Source organism: Salvelinus sp. IW2-2015, linkage group LG34 (assembly GCF_002910315.2).
Source record: "Salvelinus sp. IW2-2015 linkage group LG34, ASM291031v2, whole genome shotgun sequence".
NCBI classification, from domain to species: domain Eukaryota; kingdom Metazoa; phylum Chordata; class Actinopteri; order Salmoniformes; family Salmonidae; genus Salvelinus; species Salvelinus sp. IW2-2015.
In genome coordinates this window covers 2,518,628-2,538,042 of record NC_036873.1, presented here as the reverse complement: position 1 = coordinate 2,538,042, position 19,415 = coordinate 2,518,628, and the positions used below count along the sequence as shown (strand labels likewise).

At 42.1% G+C, this 19,415-nt stretch overlaps 3 protein-coding genes across 3 annotated transcripts in view; 2 read left to right on the top strand and 1 right to left on the bottom strand.

The window, feature by feature from the left end:
- Positions 1-19,415, top strand: part of LOC111958311 (uncharacterized) — a 206,519-nt gene that overhangs the window by 52,502 nt on the left and 134,602 nt on the right. The window lies entirely within an intron of this gene.
- Positions 1-19,415, top strand: part of LOC111958395 (uncharacterized) — a 131,429-nt gene that overhangs the window by 9,582 nt on the left and 102,432 nt on the right. The gene's annotated exons all lie outside the window — the stretch shown is intronic.
- LOC112067932 (uncharacterized) lies at positions 4,853-11,988 on the bottom strand. Its single transcript, XM_024134850.2, has 3 exons — positions 11,524-11,988; positions 7,525-7,655; positions 4,853-7,333 (listed from the first exon to the last, which is right to left on the bottom strand). The coding sequence occupies exons 1-3, from the start codon at positions 11,780-11,782 to the stop codon at positions 6,212-6,214; spliced, it is 1,512 nt and encodes a 503-aa protein (XP_023990618.2). The 5' UTR covers positions 11,783-11,988; the 3' UTR covers positions 4,853-6,211.

The window sequence follows — 19,415 nt, the reverse complement described above, 5'->3', positions numbered from 1 at the left end:
TACAACAAAGCAACTTCCCTTAATGTATCCTGTAGACCAGGGGTGTCAAAGTCAAATGGACGGAGGGCCAAATAAAAAATTTAGCTACAAGCCGAGGCCGGACTGTTCGAATGTTCATTGAAAATTTTTTAAATGACGCATATGATCAGTGAACCTAATTGAACCTACTGAAAACCTAACAAAATATATTCCAATATGATCAGATAAATAAAGCAATATTTTCTTATGGCTCTGTCAGTAATCTTTAATTTTCAACAGACACAAAGACAAATTTCCTTTATATAAAAATCCCCATAACTGAACATTAATGAAAGAAAACCGGTATTCAAGGCACCATCAGTTAGCCTATATTTTCTAACTTTGTTCCATGTCCTATTCTTGTTTTGTCCGCGTCGTTTGTTTCATAATGTCGTCTCAGATTATACTCTTTCAGTACCGCCACACTTTCTCCACACAGAAGAACACAGGTTTGTCAGCTACCTCCGTGAACATATACTCCGACTCCCCACCTGTTTGAAACCCCCGGTTCTCAGTGTCCACCTTCCCTTTGCCATTTTGATGGGTATCTGAAAGTTAATTTTACTGTGATGCTGACGACTTTGCCTGTGCCAATAAAATATTGAAATGAAGCAGCCTACTGCTCGGTGCGTCACCATTGCATTGTGGGAAATGTAGTATTGGTGCGTGTAAAAGATCTCTGCGGCTGCGGCTTGCTGCGGTCTGCGGGCCACGGTCTCTATAATAAATCAAGATCATCCCAGGGCCGTAAAAACCTTCTCGCGGCCGGATGTGGCCCGGGGCCTTGACTCTGACATATTGCTGTAGACAAACAAGAGGAGCATGTGACAGTGGGGGATCATTCAAATCTGTGAAAGGGACACAGTCTAACAAATATGTAACAAAGTAAATAGCCTGATGTGGACACCAATTCAGAGGCAAACTATGGATGAAGTTCATGATATCTGCTCAGATGCCATACTGTGCCCTTCGCCTGCAGGCACATTCTAAATCCACACCCGCCCATACAAACACACAGTATTAGCATTGACTGTAGTTTAACTGGATATTGTTGTAGTGAATTGTAAGCAATAGCTATGCAAAGTGCAGATATGTAACGATTTACAGTAACTTCAGTTCATTATTACTCAGCCAATAAGCACCAGCATTAGTCAGCCAGAATATCTAACTAAGTTAGCTACAGAATGTAATGGAGGAAATGTCACCTTTCTGCATCAAGTACCTCTGGCTGGGCAGCTTCATCTTAGCAGGTTGAGGACTAACTTACTTCTACTAGCTACTTCTAGCTAACATGACTATAGCCAGACTATAGACAGTTAGCCAGCGTACTAGCTTGCAAGCATTAACATTAGCTAGCTAGCCACCTAGTGCAAGCAATTTCAGTTGTTTGATTCGTTCTATTGGAATGCTAATTTCATGGTAAATTCAGTGGATGAGACGAGAACATGATGTCCCAGATTGTGTCAATTGGATTCAGGTCTGGGAACGGGCGGTCCATAGCATTTCAATGCCTTCCTCTTGCAGGAACTTTGACACACTCCAGCCACATGAAGTCTAGCATTGTCTTGCATTAGGAGGAAACCAGGGCCAACCGCACCAGCATATTGGTCTCACAAGGGTCTGAGGATCTCATTCTACGGTACCTAATGGCAGTCAGGCTATTGGGGGTGTCTTGCTAATTGCCTATAATTTCCACCTTTTKTCTATTCCATTTGCACAACAGCATGTGAAATGTATTGTCAATCAGTGTTGCTTCCTAAGTGGACAGTTTGATTTCACAGAAGTGTGATTGACTTGGAGTTACATTGTGTTGTTTAAGTGTTCCCTTTATTATTTTGAGCAGTGTATATATATATTATTTATTTTTTGTCAAGTGCCAGTTTCATCAGAATAACCCAGATAAACTTGTGTTGTGAGCTCTGTTGAGAAATAGTTAAGAGGTAAGTGACTTTAGCATGTTTTGGTTGTTGTTGCATTGATATACACAGTGACTACATCAGTATAAATACAGCCAACTTTGAGTGTGTGACTTGTGTGGCTGAGTAAGTCAATTATTGAGTGGGAATGTTTAATACAGCCATGGGAGATTTTTGTCGCCATGGTGCCGTAATAGCAGCCAGAGGTTGATCCCTTCTGTACACATTTTTTATATTTATCATCATTAGTTGTTTTTTTTGTAATGCAATTGTTTCAATTGACTTCCTGTTTTCTTTTTATTCATATTTTTATCATAATCTTTTCATTTTGATGATTCAAATCAGTTAGTTGGCTTGAGGGGAAAAGAGGAGAGAGGACTGCGTTAGCTCGTAGAAGTGGCAACTGAAGTGTGATAAACTATTCTGACCTTTGTGGCTGCTCTTGAGTAGCATCACTCAAGTGGGTGCTACACGGTGTAAAGTCGTGTACACACCGGTTGCGTCAAACTGTATGCTTTTCAAACTGTATGCGTCAAACTGTATGTTTTTCAACTTGTAATAAACCACCGAAGAAGTTGCTAATGTGTGATTATTTTCGATGTGATGCGCCTCGTGGATTGTGAAGACTGTGTCAAATGTACAGTACAATAATAACCTGTGTGAGCGAGGCATTATGCCTCATTCACAAGCACTCCATTACCTTGCGTTGGATGTCATTCACAGAGTGGAATCGCAACGTCCCCATGCAAGTGAAGGCTCCGTTTGAATTTTTCCATCCTGTGCAGTCTTCTTTAGTCCGGCCAGAGTCCGTCGAAGAATCGGAGGTTACCAAACCATAGAAGATGAAATTATGGGGTTTTCGAAGATGGGTTTATGGGATAGCTAGCAACTTGTAAACATTTACCCATACCTATAAGTGAGTACTATTTTAGTTGTATATTTAAAAAAAAAACAAAAAAAACGCGTTGGCTGTCAAGCCAATTATACATTGACTGTTGCCTCCAGTCTTAGTTTGTTGTGATAATTATTAGGGGTGAAGGTCACTAGCTACAATATAGCCTRGCTTTTATCTAGCTAGCTAGTAAAATAGCTTGACTTGCTGGAAAGTTATAGAAACAGGTTAAGGAAAAAGTAAGTAACCAAAACATGTTTTATTATCAACTGAAACAATGTTTCTTCTGTCCTGAATGAAATTGTCATATTTTGCAACTTCACAAAATAAATGCGATCTCTGACGAGAATCTACGCTCTCCTCCATCTATGCTCTCCRTCCAGTAGCGGAACGAGAATGTATGAAGATAACTTATGGCGTAATGAAATACAGTACCAGTCAGAAGTTTGGACACACCTACTCATTCCAGTGTTTTTATTTATTTTTTACTATTTTTCTACATTGTATCTGTGAACCCATTCAAACATAGTCACTGTTCTATTACCAATGTCAGTTAGAATAGGTGATATCTCACACACAAACAGATACTATGTTGAAGTTTGAACAGGACAGACAAAACCTACCGGAGCGATGTGGATGGGTAGTCAGGCATGAAGTGAACAGTGAATTACATTTGGAGATCTAAACCATTGCAATCATATTGATTTACATGTTACAATACCAACYKTTGCTCCTTCTGGTAGGTCCTGGCATCCATTCATGACAAGTGGATCAGTCTTTCTGGTTAAGTCTCTTAGAGCTTTCCACACCTGGATTGTGCAACAYTTGCCCATTATTCTTTAAGCTCTGTCAAATTGTTTGTTGATCATTGCTAGACAACCATTTTCAGGCCTTGCCATAGTTTTGACTTAAATCTGCTTGAAAATCTGTAACTCGGTCACTCAAGAACATTCACTGTCTTCTTGGTAAGCAGGCTGTATCACATCCGACCGTGATTGTGAGTCCAAGAGGGCGGCATACAAATGGCCCAGCGTCGTCCAGGTTTGGCCCGGGGTAGGMCATCATTGTAAATAAGAATTTGTTCTTAACTGACTTTTCTAGTTAAATATAGGTTAAATAGAAGAAAAAAAACTCCAGTGTAGTTTGGTCTTGTGTTTTAAGTTATTGCGCAGCTGAAAGGTAAATTAATCTCCCAGTGTCTGGTGGAAAGTAGACTGAACCAGGTTTCCTCTAGGATTTTACCTGTGCTTAGCTCTATTGTTTMTTTTTTATGCTGAAAAACTCCCCAGTCCTTAACGATTACAAGCAAACCCATAACATGATGCAGCCACCACTATGCTTGAAAATATGGAGAGTGATGTTTTCTATTGGATTTGCCCCAAACATAACACTTTGTATTCAGGACAAAAAGTGAATTGCTTTGCCACAATTTTTGCAGTATTACTTTAGTGCCTTATTCTGTACAGGATTCCTCCTTTTCACTTGGTCAATTAGGTAAGTATTGTGGAGTAACTGCAATGTTGTTGACCATGCATAGGTTTCTCCTATCACARCCATTACACTCTGTAACTGGTTTAAAGTCACCATTGGCCTCATTGTGAAATCCCTGAGCGGTTTCCTTCCACTCCGGCAACTGAGTTAGGAAGGACGCCTGTATCTTTGTAGTGACTGAGTGYATTGATACACCATCCAAAGTGTAATTATATAATAACGTCACCATTTTGAAAGGGATATTCAATGTCTACTTTTTTCATTTAATCTACCAATAGGTACCCTTCTTTGTGATGAATTGGAAAACCTCCATGGTCTTTGTTGTTGAATCTGTGTTTGAAACTCACTGCTCAACTGAGGGACCTTACAGATAACTGTATGTGTGGGGTAGAGTTGAGGTAGTCATGCAAAAAATCATGTTAAACACAATTATTGCACACAGTGAGTCCATGCAACTTATTATGTGAGTTAAGCAAATGTGTACTCCTGAACTGTTACTTGCCATAACAAAGGGTTTGAATACTTACTGATTCAAGACATTTTAGCTTTTCTTTTTTAATCAATTTGTAAAAACATAATTCCACTGTAGATCAGTGACAAAAAAAGAAATCTGAACCATTTTCAAATTTTTGCAAGTAAGGCCCCGGAGTGTTTACCCATCCCCACTACGTTTGAGTCCTTTACTGTAGTTACAGAATTACTTAATTGTTGTTAAACTCATCATGGACATAAATATGATGTTGTGGGTAAAAATAAGTCAGTTACGATAAGTTAAAAGTCAGACAAACATGACAAAACTATTTTGACGTGTTACAGTAAGTGTTTGTTAGTGTGTGGGTATATTTAGCAAGTGTATATTGGTTATAAAGTTCTGWTTATGCAGAATAGGGTGAAATCAGATGTGATGTATACTAAAGAGTCTYAATGATCGTCTTAGAAAAATATCCTTTTATGTTCATTAAACATAAGTGTTAAATACACCATATGAAAACCACATATACACTTCTCAACTAAAAATCTGCGTGAACATGATAAATTGTATTAATTTCTTCATTAAAAGTGTCTCGGGAAAGCAGTTCAATGGATGTAATGAAATAGGCATTTGTGAACATCATATAGCTTACACAGTACACATACAATATGTAACAGACTTTTTAGGCATATGTTCTTTATACACTGAGCGTACAAAACATTAAGAACACCTGCTCATTCCATGACAGACTGACCATGTGAATCCAGGTGAAAGCTATGTCTTATTGATGTCAGCTGTTAAATCCACTTCAATCAGTGTATATGAAGGGGAGGAGACAGGTTAAAGAAGGATGTTTAAGCCTGGAGACAATTGAGACATGGATTGTGTATGTGTGCCATTCAAGGGGTGAATGGGAAAGACAAAAGATGTAAGTGCCTTTGAAGGAGGTATGGTAGTAGGTGCCAGGCTTACCGGTTTGTGTCAAGAACTGCAACACTGCTGTGTTTTTCACGCTCAACAGTTATCCGTGTGTATCAAGAATGGTCCACCACCTAAAGGACATACAGCCAACTTGATAACTGTCGGAAGCATTGGAGTCAACATGGGCCAGCATCCCTGTGGAACGCTTTCGAGTCCATGTCCGACTAATTGAGGTTGTTTTGAGGGCAAAAAGGGGGGTGCAACTCGATATTAGCAATGTGTTCTTAATGTTTTGTACACTCAGTGTATATCACACAATGTCTGGATACAATATTCTACCCAGAAATATTCAACAATGAAATCTTTTACTCTCGTTATTCAAAATGCATCTGTGGATCTTTTCTGCTCACTACAATGAAGGGTTTGATCTAAACGTAATAAGCTATGAAGTGGAATAGTTTTTCTGCTAGGGTATCCTGAGGTAGCTCTTCTCTGAGAACCTCAGGCGAACAGCCTTTCTCCCATGTGGACCTTCAGGTGCCTCTTCAGGCTGCCAGCCTGGGTGAAGCGCATGTGACACTGGGTACAGCTGTAGGGTTTCTCCCCTGTGTGGACCCTCTGGTGCCTCTTCAGGCTGCCAGCCTCAGCGAAGCGCATATCGCATTGGGTACAGCTGAAGGGTTTCACMCCTGTGTGGACCCTCTGGTGGATCTCCACCTTCTGGAGGCAGCTGAAGCCTTTGTTACAGAACATGCAGAGGAACCGTTTCTCTTTACTATTGCCTGATGTTGCTCCCCTTCCCTGAGCCTGGGCTCTAGCCCTGTCRTTTGARTTCAATACCTGATCGAAAAGGACGCGGCCGTGTGAATCGGAAGGCCCCTTCGACGTGGACACTGGGGCACGATCACTGAGCGTGTGTAAAGGGGAGAGGCTCGAGACATTTGGATTTGTCTCTAAGCTTTCCCTGTAATCTAAGAAATCTCTGCCTTGTGAGTGTCCTTCTCCTAAGTGAGTCTCGTCTGCATTCCATGTAAGAGGAGCGTCGCCCTCCACTTTCACACTCACTTCATCTACCGCTATAACCTCCCCTTTCTTATCTTGGCATCCTTCAGAGTATACACTACTGCTGTATTGGTTCCAGTCCCCTCTAGACAGATCAGTCTGTGTCTCTAAACCCAAGGATATGTTGCCAGGGTCCATCTCTGTAGTGTAAAAACAAGACAGATCATCACCGCCAGTGTCTAACGCATCACCATCAGTATTTCCACGGGAATTAGTCTTCTGGCTCTGGTGAAATACCGGTRGGTACTCTGAGCCAGGAGCAGGAGGACAGCCCAGTGGCCCCAGCCCCAGTCTCTCTGGATCTGATCTGTGGTCAGATCCTGTTTGTAAAAGCGTTTGTGCTACAGTTATGGTCTCAGTGTCAGACTTGAGGACAGCGGTCGGCGTTCCACAGACCTCCGTGATGCTGCGTCGGGTTCTGGGCGGCGTGGTGGTGGGGTCCTCCGTGGCTACAGGGAGCACTCCAGCCGCTCCAGTCTGGATGTCTCTGCTTTGCCCTGGGTCCTCTCCTTCAGACCTCTCCAGCTTGACCCCAGACCCTACAGCCTCTGCATCTACAGACTGACACAAGAAGAGGAGGTTATTACCGGTACATGATTTGTATAGGATAACAATGTCATAGGGAAGTCTCACAAGCTCTCCTATGGCAGATAAATAAGGATGTACGTGTTAGGAAGTGAATAGCCTTTCTGAAATAAAACGGGCCACATTTGACATGCTGTACAAAGTAACATTTTATATGCAACACTAACCTCTATCACAATAACGTGCTGGGTTGAGGTTCCACTCCCCTCATCAACAGTGATTGGTTGGTCATCTCGCCATGTATTGCGTCCTGCTGGCTTCACAAAGCTCCTGTGGCCTCCAGTGAGATGTCCTTCACCTGAGAGTGATTGGGGGGAAAAGAAATGGTTAGGTTAGCTACTGTCAATGCTCAACGGTATATTGTACACTATTGACTAGGGATGCACGATATATCGGTGAACGTCGGCCGATATTATCTAAAAATGCCAACATCGGTATCAGCCCGATGTCTAGTATAACGGCGATGATTAAAAACCGATGTCAAAGCTACCGTGCTTACCTATATAACGTAGGTACATGACGTAATGACGCTAAGTCGAGCAGTCATTTGAAAGAGTAATACAATTTCAGTGAGACAACTCAAAGAACAAATCCATTAAAGCCAAGATAATGGAATTCATTGCCCTTGACAATCAACCGTTCCCTGTCGTGGGCGATGTTGGCTTTCGTCGACTGGCCGAGCACTGGTACACACTACCAAGTACGCTATTTTTCAGATGTTGCCCTACCGGAGTTACACAGTAATAGCGTCACTGCTATTAGCTTCACAACATGTATACTATGTAAAGCCGTTTGGGTATTTGGTGGTCAAAAAAGATACAGTAGCACTGTCAAAGCTGTAAAAAAAGTCTGCAAACAAGCAAACACCGGCCACGAACGATGTGTTTACAATACTGCGTTGGTAATAAAGCCTAATTTGTTGGACCGCAACTTCTGGGGTAGCTAGCTTTAGCTTGGTACCAAGCCAGCACCAATACAACCAGCTTGAAAACAATGACCAGTAGAAACTGCAGTCATTTTCATTATTTTTAGCAATGATTAAGGAATCCTTGTGAGTATTAGCTAGGTTGCTACTTGTTGTTCACCTATTGAAATTGAACTTCAGTTCATGACAATAAATAGCTAGCCAGCTACTTAACCCTGTTGCCCAAAGCTAACGTTATAAGCAGCCAGCTAGCTTCATCTGGCTAGTGATGCTCAACTGGACCGGTTTGTGTGTTGTGAAGCTAGCCACAATAAGGATTAGGCACAATATTGGACTTTGCGGTTTGCCTTCAAAATAAAAGTATGTCATTGACAGTGATGCAAATTAATACAAAGAATTATGCCATACATTTATTTTGAAGGCTAACCGCAGTCCACTATTGTGGCTAATCCTTTTGGTGTCTAGCTTCACCTAGATGGGTCCGAAAACCATTAATCAAATAAGAACTGTCTTATAAATTAAGGTTATTTTRGATGATGATATCTAGCTATAAAAACTTGGCAAAAAAAGAAACATCCCTTTTCAGGACCTTGTCTTTCAAAGATAATTCGTAAAAATCCAAATAACTTCACAGATCTTCATTGTAAAGGGTTTAAACACTGTTTCCCATGCTTGTTCAATGAACCATAAACAATTAATGAACATGCACCTGTGGAACGATCGTTAAGACACTAACAGCTTAAAAACGGTAGGCAAATAAGGTCACAGTTATGAAAACTTAGGACACTAAAGAGGCCTTTCTACTGACAGGGTCCCTGCTCATCTGCGTGAACGTGCCTTAGGCATGCTGCAAGTAGGCATGAGGACTGTAGATGTGAACAGGGCAATAAATTGCAATGTCCGTACTGTGAGACGCCTAAGACAGCGCTACAGGGAGACAGGACGGACAGCTGATCGTCCTCGCAGTGGCAGGCCACGTGTAACAACACCTGCGCAGGATCGGTACATCCGAACATCACACCTACGGGAAAGGTACAGGATGGCAACAACAACTGCCCGAGTTACACCAGGAACGCACAATCCCTCCATCAGTGCTCAGACTGTCCRCAATAGGCTGAGAGAGGCTGGACTGAGGGCTTGTAGGCCTGTTGTAAGGCAGGTCCTCACCAGACATCACCGGCAACAACGTTGYGTATGGGCACAAACCCACCGTTGCTGGACCAGACAGGACTAGCAAAAAGTGCTCTTCACTGACGAGTCGCGGTTTTGTCTCACCAGGGGTGATGGTCGGATTCGCATTTATCATCGAAGGAATGAGCATTACACCGAGGCCTGTTGTACTCTGGAGCGGGATCGATTTGGAGGTGGAGGGTCCGTCATGGTCTGGGGCGGTGTCACAGCATCATCGGACTGAGCTTGTTGTCATTGCAGGCAATGACATCCTCCTCCCTCATGTGGTACCCTTCCTGCAGGCTCCTCCTGACATGATCCTCCAGCATGACAATGCCACCAGCCATACTACTCGTTCTGTGCGTGATTTCCTGCAAGACAGGAATGTCAGTGTTCTGCAATGGCCAGAGAAGAGCCCGGATCTCAATCCCAATGAGCACGTCTGGGACCTGTTGGATTGGAGGGTGAGGGCTAGGGCCATTCCCCCTGGAAATGTACGGGAATTTGCAGGTGCCTTGGTGGAAAAGTGGGGTAACAGCTCACAGCAAGAACTGGCAAATCTGGTGCTGTCCATGAGGAGGAGATTCACTGCAGTACTTAATGCAGCTGGTGGCCACACCAGATACTGACTTTTACTTTTGATTTTGACCCCCCCCCTTTGTTCAGGGACACATTATTCCATTTCTGTTAGTCACATGTCTGTGGAACTTGTTCAGTTTATGTCTCAGTTGTTGAATCTTGTTATGTTCATAGAAATATTTACACATGTTAAGTTTGCTGGAAATAAACGCAGTTGACAGTGAGAGGAYGTTTCTTTTTTTGCTGAGTTTAGTTAGCTAGCTAACTATAGCTACTGAAACAGATTGTCATTTTGCTATGTTTTTGGGGAAGAACATTGTTTGCATCCATGAGCTAGCTAGTTTATTTTTATGACCAGCATTGTAGGTGCGTGAGACAACTTCACCAGCATCATAGCATACTTATCAATGAATCGTTGACATAATCAATRTGTAATAACTACGTAAAAAACRAATGCACGCGTTCAATTATGTGACGTGCAGTCATATTCAGGTCCTGATTGGTCATAGTGTCTTTTTTGACTTGTGTCTTTTTTGACTCGCAAAGACCGAAACGACATTCCATAGAAACCCTGGTTGAGAATAAAATGACTGAACAAATGAACAACGAAACAACACAGCAAGTAAGTGAAATAAATAGGTTCCGATTATGTTTTACTGGTAATGGGGACATACGTAAATGCCAACAAAATAACTGTTTGGACAGTGGTGTGTGTGTGTAACCTTTATTTAACTAGACAAGTCAGTTAAGAACAAATTCTTATTTACAATGATGGCCCGGACGACGCTGGGCCAATTGTGCGCCGCCCTATGGGACTCCCAATCACGGCAGGATGTGATACAGCCTGGATTCGAACCAGGGACTGTTGTTACGCCTCTTGCACTGAGATGCAGTGCCTTAGACCGCTGTGTCGATATGTGTGTTAACTATACTAGAATGCTTAAAAGGATGCAAACATTTTAAATATCGGGTTATTGGTATTGTTTATTTTGGCAAGGAAAATATGAGATATCTGTATCGGCCAAAAATGTCATATCAGTGCATCACTACTATTGACACTGGCCGTATCCAAATACTAATTCTAGCATACTGTATACTTATTTCGGTGTTTTATCTAGTAGAATTCTTCTCATCTTTTCTGACTCTAGTMTATCTTTTTTTGCATACTATTTAGTACAAGAATATGGGTATTTGGACACGGACAGTGTCTAGAATTGGCAGGGATGTAAGATAACACACATACCTCCTTGATATACTATTTAGAGATTGATTATGTCCCATGCATTTAGTTTTTTCGATGAGTAGGAAATGCAGTAAATCAATAATCTGGTTAGAATATGATAGCTAAGTAATCAGGGGAATTATTGCATACTATCCAAAAACTGAACAAGGCCGAATGCTGGTTAACCATAGTGGTTAATAACGCACCTAAGGTCACACATGCGCAAAGCGAAACGGGGCGACAGGCCCCGCAGCCTCCAGCAAAATGTACCTCTTGCCATTCCTCTGTGTCTGTCGAGGATCTTGACACTACTGGGACGACTGGCGAGGACGCGCTCCCGTGATACCTTCAATTCCAATAGCTGTAGTTTCCTCCGCAATGCCCTGTTTTCTTTCTGGCTTTGAGTYATTTCCAAACGAAACACTGCATAGTCGTCGTCTACGAGTTTACAGATGTCTGCCACAGCTGCATTCGCTAGCACCTCCATGATGGAGGCTATTTGAGTATGAAAAACCATACAGTTAGCCATGTTAGCAGTTAGCWAACGTTCCCTAGATAACGTATATCAACCAAGTCCTGTCTTCAACGTTAATTAAAGACTATCTGAGGTAAACGTGATGCTGTACAGTTAAATTAGTCATATTTTGAGTTCCAGAGTGATAATTAACGTTTAAAGAACAACAAAAATGCTAACGTGGAAATTATTCTTGGTCACCGTTCACTTCCGTTTACGCACTGAAGATAAATTATTTTTGTATTGGCGGATCGCAACCGTGATGTGCATACAACGCCACCTTCTGTACTGGAGTGTGAGGCCATGCACGGCCTACCCTTCTTCGACGAGGTTTATCTGCGGTTGGCATCCAATATGTTGTATTACTGCCACCTACTAGACGAGTACAACTCCCTTATACTTTGCTTGAAATTGTTTTTACAAATACCCTACCATCTAACACTAAACTCACAAATTCAAAAAATAAACACCACCCTAMTCCACTACTTAAATCTAATTAGTCCTACCTCATGCCAACAAACAGAAAGGATGGGACATCACCACTCAACACACCCTGTAACTCTGATGTCAAGTCTCACACACAAATATCTCTCTGCAGCTGCCACCACAACCTCCACTTTCTGCAACTTATGTTCCATCCCTGCAGTACAGCTGATAACCATTGCTAAAAAATCCAATCTTACTGAAACATATATCCATTATTGGCCTACCCCTCTGTACTGGTACAGTTCTACTACTCACGCCACTCCTCTCAGGATCACTCCCCTTTGACCCATCTTCCTCTACTTTCTTCACTGCCTCAGCATATGACAACTTCTGCACTACTCTAACCCTGGAAACCTCAACCTGAGTCTCTCACACGAGACATTTCTGATCCTTGATCCAAGGGCATCCCTACAATTAACACATACCACTACTTTCCCCAATGCTACACATTCCTTTGTCTCATGCCCTTCTGCACACTTCTCACACCTAGGAACCTCCCTCCTACACACTGCTGCCACATGCCCATAAGCTTGACACCTGTAACAACGTAATGTATTTGGCACAAAAGCTCGTACAGGATAACTTATATATCCTAACATCACTTTGTCGGGCAAAGACAACATCAAAACTCAAAAGAACAGAGAATGGCTTTTGTTTCACCACTCTCACCACCCTGTCTGCGTAGCACCAAACGACGAGCATCACAAACACCGGGAATCTTCCCCTTCAGTTGGTCAACTTTTACATTTACTGCTTCCCCAGTAATCACTCCTTTCAATGTCGCCCTTTTCTTGAGCGAAACAATTCACATTTCTTGCCCCAATTCATTTAAAGCCAAGCGCCTTCTCCCTCTGACCAGCAGAAACACAAACAATTATCACAAGACCACGTCTGGTTACCCTCACGGATTCCACCGTACCCAATTCTGTTTTCACCCACCCTGAACCCACAAATGGATCAGCCAAAAGGCAAGGGTCCACTTTTTCCAAAAACKTAATTCCTACTGTCACTCATCTTTATCCTGATCCTCGGTGCAAGCCACAGACTCTGAGAACTTCACCACACCTACCACCTCAGATACTTCGCCCTCATTCTCTTACATTTCTCCTCCTATCTTCAGATCACTCTGCTTACACTTTCTTCCATTCTTCTTTAACAAATCATCTCCCTTTTTCCCGCCATTTTTAACCGACTCAAGCTCACCATCTTCCTTCCTCTCAGACCTCCTCTGCCTCTCTTTTTCCCCTCCATTCCTCCTCCGTATTCCAAGTATACGTCTCCTTCTGATAACACTGCACTGCACCTGACATACATCTTGTTCTAGCWTTCTCAAGGGATGCCATTTAACCGGTTGTCACAATCTCCGTACAATCAGCACTCAACATTGCATCCCACTTATAATGCAGCTGCTTCGTCTTGATGTTATTCTTKATCAAAATCTACCGCAACAGTTTTCAATTTCAAACAAGTGCGTTCTTCCAACCACCATCCCCGTCTCTGCAAAATCTCTCCCCAAAATGTTACGTCCGTTGGTCACGGTCTCCGCTATTCATGTAWTCCTCTTATCTAGCTCTGTTTCCACCTACTGTTTTGGAGTGCGAGCTCATTACACATCGTTTGCAAAGCAAGTGAAATAAACAATAAAAAGTGAACAGTAAATATTACAATCAAACAAGTTCCTAAATAATAAGACATTTCAAAATGTCATATGTCTATATACAGTGTTGTAACGATGTTTAACTAGTTAAAATAAAAAAAGGGGAAAATAAACAAATGTGGGTTGTATTTACAATGGTGTTTGTTCTTCACTGGTTGCCCTTTTCTTTTGGCAACAGGTCACAAATATTGCTGCTGTGATTGCACACTGGTATTTCACCCAATAGATATGGGAGTTTATAAAAATTGGATTTGGTTTTCAAAATCTTTGTGGGTCTGTGTAATCTGAGGGAAATATGTCTCAAATATGGTCATACATTTGGCAGAAGGTTAGGAAATGCAACTTAGTTTCCACCTCATGTTGTGGGCAGTGTGCACATAGCCTGYCTTCTTTTGAGAGCCAGGTCTGCCTACGGCGACCTTTCTCAATAGCAAGGCTATGCTCACTGAGTCTGTACATAGTCAAAGCTTTCCTTAATTTTGGGTCAGTCACAGTGGTCAGATATTCTGCCACTGTGTTCTCTGTTTCGGGCCAAATAGCATTCTAGTTTGCTCTGTTTTTTTGTTAATTCTTTCCAATGTGTCAAGTAATTATCTTTTTCTTGTCTCATGATTTAGTTGGGTCTAATTGTGTTGCTGTCCTGGGGCTCTGGTCTGTTTGTGAACAAAGCCCCAGGACCAGCTTTCTTTGGGGACTCTTCTCCAGCTTCATCTCTCTGTAGGTGATGGCTTTGTTATGGAAGATTTGGGAATCGCTTCCTTTTAAGTGGTTGTAGAGTTTAACTGTTATTTTCTGGATTTTGATAATTAGCGGGTATCGGCCTGATTCTGCTCTGCATGCATTATTTGGTGTTTTATGTTGTACGCAGGGGATATTTTTGCAGAATTCTGCATGCAGAGTCTCAATTTGGTGTTTGTCCAATTTTGTGAGGTCTTGGTTGGTGAGCAGACCCCAGACCTCACAACCATAAAGGCCAATGGGTTCTATAACTGATTCAAGTATTTGAATGGAAGCTTCATTAAATAGTACCCGCAAAACACCAGTCTCAACGTCAACAGTGAAGAGGCGACTCTAGGATGCTGGCCTTCTAGGCAGAGTTCCTCTGTCCAGTGTCTGTGTTATTTTGCCAGTGTCTGTGTTATTTTGATCTTATTCTTTTCTTCTTATTGGCCAGTTTGAGATATGGCTTTTTCTTTGCAACTCTGCCGAGAAGGCCAGCATCCCGGAGTCGCCTCTTCACTGTTGATGTTGAGACTGGTGTTCTGTGGGTACTATGTAATGAAGCTGCCAGTTGAGGACTTGTGAGGCATCTGTTTCTCAAACTAGACACTCTAATGTACTTGTCCTCTTGCTCAGTTGTGCACCGGGGCCTCCCACTCCTTTCTATTCTAGTTAGAGACAGTTTGTGCTGTTCTGTGAAGGGACTAGTACACAGCGTTGTACAAGATCTTCAGTTTCTTGGCAATTTCTCGCATGGAATAGCCTTCATTTCTCAGAACAAGAATAGACTGACGAGTTTCAGAAGAAAGTTATTTGTTTCTGGCCACTTTGAGCCTGTAATCGAACTCACAAATGCTGATGCTCCAGATACTAAACTAGTCTAAAGGCCAGTTTTATTGCTTCTTTAATCAGAACAACAGTTTTCAGCTGTGCTACCATAATTGCAAAAGGGTTTTCTAATGATCAATTAGCCTTTTAAAATAATCAAGTTGGATTAGCTAACACAACATGCCATTGGAACACAGGAGTGATGGTTGCTGATAAATGGGCCTCTGTATGCTTATGTAGATATTCCATTAAAAAAATCGGCCGTTTCCAGCTACAATAGTACAACATTAACAATGTCTACACTGTATTTCTGATCAATTTGATTTATTTTAATGGACAAAAAAGTTGCTTTTCTTTCAAAAACAAGGACATTTCTAAGTGACCCCAAACTTTTGAATGGTAGTGTACATCACCACCTACTGTACTGGAGTGTGAGCTAGAGCTAGAGGTCTTCACAGATCCACCTCTACCTGAATACCAGATTCGGGACCAAGCGGGTCCGGATCATGAATTCGAAATGTCACAGGTCTGGGTCGGATCTGATTGTCAAGGGTCTGGGGTATGTGTAATTTTTAACTGACTTGTCCGGAAGGGCCGTACATACCTGAACGCGACTGCTGCAGTAGAGAATTTTTATAATTTATGCTGCTGCTCTTGCTTTTCACGAGAGTGGAGCGTGGCGCATATAGCTTGTTGTTGTTGGCCAATCATAATTCATCAAAGCTGCAATAGGCTACAGTCATAGAGCCTGTCTGGCAAAAGTTAAAAGATATCTAATCAATGGAAGATGGAATTAAAAGTTAAAGAAGAAGGATAGGCTACAACGACCAAGAGTCAACAGGTAGGTTGCTACTTAATATTCTGAATGGAGTTATTTGTAACTGTAGGATGAGAAAGCACACACTGGAGCCTCAATTCGCCTAGCTAGCTAGCTTAACTAGCTTCTCCCAGTTTGATGCAGTCAAGACAAGTACTACGTAATCATATTTGAGGATAAATAACCTAGCTATAATGCCACATTCAAAACAACTAGGAACTTGGAAATCAGAGACTTCCGACTTGTGTGTTCAAGACAACTGGGAACTCTGAAAGAAAACTAGCTCCKACTGAGAAAAATAGTTTTCCAACTCGAACTCGGGCATCTTTCAAGAGCTCCAACTTTCTGACCTGAAGACCACTGACATCATGACTTGACCTCGTATTTTTCTGAGTTCCCAGTTGTCTTGCACCATTAGCGCMARTCGGCTTGGTTGCCATCTCTCCCTCCCTGCTCACAGTACTCTCCCCTCTGTCTAGAGCGGCACCTCTCTCTCCCTCCTCTCACACTTTATCAGTCGGTTAATAAAGTAACATAAAAATAAATACAAATCTGMTACTTCCCTCACTCAGATTGGGCCGGGTCAGGATCCGACCAGTTCCGAAAGTGGTTTAGTTCTCCTTGGGTCCGTTTGGAACGGGTTTTAAAAAATGTATTATTTAAAAAATGAATGTATAGATATGGATCCAGGTGGGAAAGCCCCAGGTCAATTTTGGGACGGCTCCAACTCAAGTGTTAGTGTAACAGTTTAGCTTCCGTCCCTCTCCTCACCCCTACCTGGGCTCGAACCAGGGACCCTCTGCACACATCGACAACAGCCACCCTCGAAGCATCRTTACCMATCGCTCCACAAAAGCCACCGCCCCTGCAGAGCAAGGGGAACAACTATTTCAAGGCCTCAGAGCGAGTGACGTCACCGATTGAAATGCTATTAGCGCGCACTACCACTAACTAGCTAGCCATTTCACATCGGTTAGGCTCCCTACCAGACTGGGCACACATTGGATGAATCAACGTGGTTTCCACGTAATTTCAATGGAATTACGTTGAACCGACATGAGGGACGCTACTATATTCTCTTATTAAAGAGCGACTGCCTTTAAAAAGCAACGGATCCCTTTGAAAAACGGCCTGTGGCATCGATATAAATCACTAACCGTTATTCTAGTGTCAAAATTGACTACAAAGTGTAAATAGGATCATTTTGGTGACAAAGTCAGTCTTGACTAAAACGGAGTTTGGAACATCCATGAGTCACAAGGGGTGAGCTGCCTAGCAGCTCYGACTTTGTTAACATAATACAACACCCTGCGCTTTTTTTTTTACTTGAGAAATTCTGCACCAAACACCTTAGTTATATGTAAAATTGCGCAACCAAAACATCCTCGGTAAAAACGTCAAAATATATCACAGATTTATTGAGTTATCTTAGATTATTTTGGGGGATTCTGAGGAAGTGAAATAGGCTTCGGTGTCTACAGTGTCTCATGGGTGACAAACGTTAACAAAATGCAGAATCGGTCAATAAACACATTTCTAAGACTACAAAAATTTGATTTCAATGAGCAACAGAAAAACACKTGCAAATCGGCGTTTTGAGTYGCTTTTAAACTAAACATGGATTTATAATAAAAKAAACTACAAACCTCACTGCTCCCATCCCCTCACCCAAAATATCCACCCAAACCCCATCCAACCTCTATGACACTATCAAATTATATTCCTTTCTACGTCAGAAATTCACTAAATAATACATGTTCAACCGTTTCCTCTACCATTCACACATTCCAGTACCATGTTTCCCTATCAATTTAAAAGAACAATACAATCCTGTATGCCCTAATCTCATCCTACACAACATAACTTCCTCCCTTCTGTTCCCATTGCATGATACTATMTCCTGTACAGAAGAGGCAGGGGTAGCATTGCTTTGCTTATGCCATGCTTGCTTTTCTTCACTTTGCGTTGCTCTGCCTTGCATGCTACCTCAGTGACGGCCCATTTACTTTGTGATTTATTTAATTACGGCGTACGTCATCTTCACAGAGTCTTGCACCGCTACTGAACAGACAGGTGTAGTGTTAGTAACGCAAGATGGAGAAGAGCCTGTCTCTCGTCAGTGATCACATTTATTTTGGGAGATTGTAAATATGACATTTTGTTTCAGGTGATAATTTWAAAAAATTGTTTAGTTATTTTGCCTCAACTTCTTAGGGTAGCCTGTGCTCTCAAATCCTGACGGCCAGCCAGTCTAGAAGATGGAAAACTCACATTTCAAAGGCTGACCAGGCCAATACAGGAGTCCCATCTCCCAAACAACTGGAAAGACGGATTGTCAAAGGTTGCGTCAATCAAATCTGGTATCAGGATAAAATGTGATTCAAAGTCACCGAATATACTTTAAGTATTTTTATTTAACATAAGCTCAGAATGGTAAATGCAATTTTCGTATATACGGGTTCACTGTATCACCACGCAGGGTAAAGCAGAGAACTGACTGAAATAGTACAGACATCTTCTTTTATACTGTGACAGAGGTAGTTCCAACTTTAGAGTTGGCCTGTCACAGTAGAGGCTTAGCGTGGTTTAAACTTGCTAGCCTATCGGTGGTGCCCAGACACAGCACTCAGGATTCAAATGTCCGGAATGTTGTTTGTGAAGATTGAACTGATTTGTTGGTTTCTATACATTCCTCAGTTCCTGTTTTCTTGTTATTCAGCATTTTTCCATCTTGTCTCAACCTTGTGGTTTGGACAGTCGACACCCTAGATTAACAACAGCTTTTCTGCAGTCACACTATGTTTTGTGATTAACATGTCCTACTTCTATAAGGCATATATTTATGTTAAAAGAGAACAAAACCATCCTTCACAGGATGAAGGCTACAACTGACAAATGTATGCACTCACCACGGTAAGTCGCTGTGGGCCCGGTTTCCCGACAGCGATGGCACTTGGGCTTCTGCGTTTAACGACGCATCTTTCCTGCAATGGCTGAAGATGTAACATGCRTTTCCCAAAACACCAGGCAGAGAACGTTCGCTAAGAGCGTCGTTGAGGCATGTGTCGATACTGATAGGATCAAAAGAAAGGCAGCCCTGCTCTCAGATCAGCGTTCTCCATTCAAATCTTATCTTATTA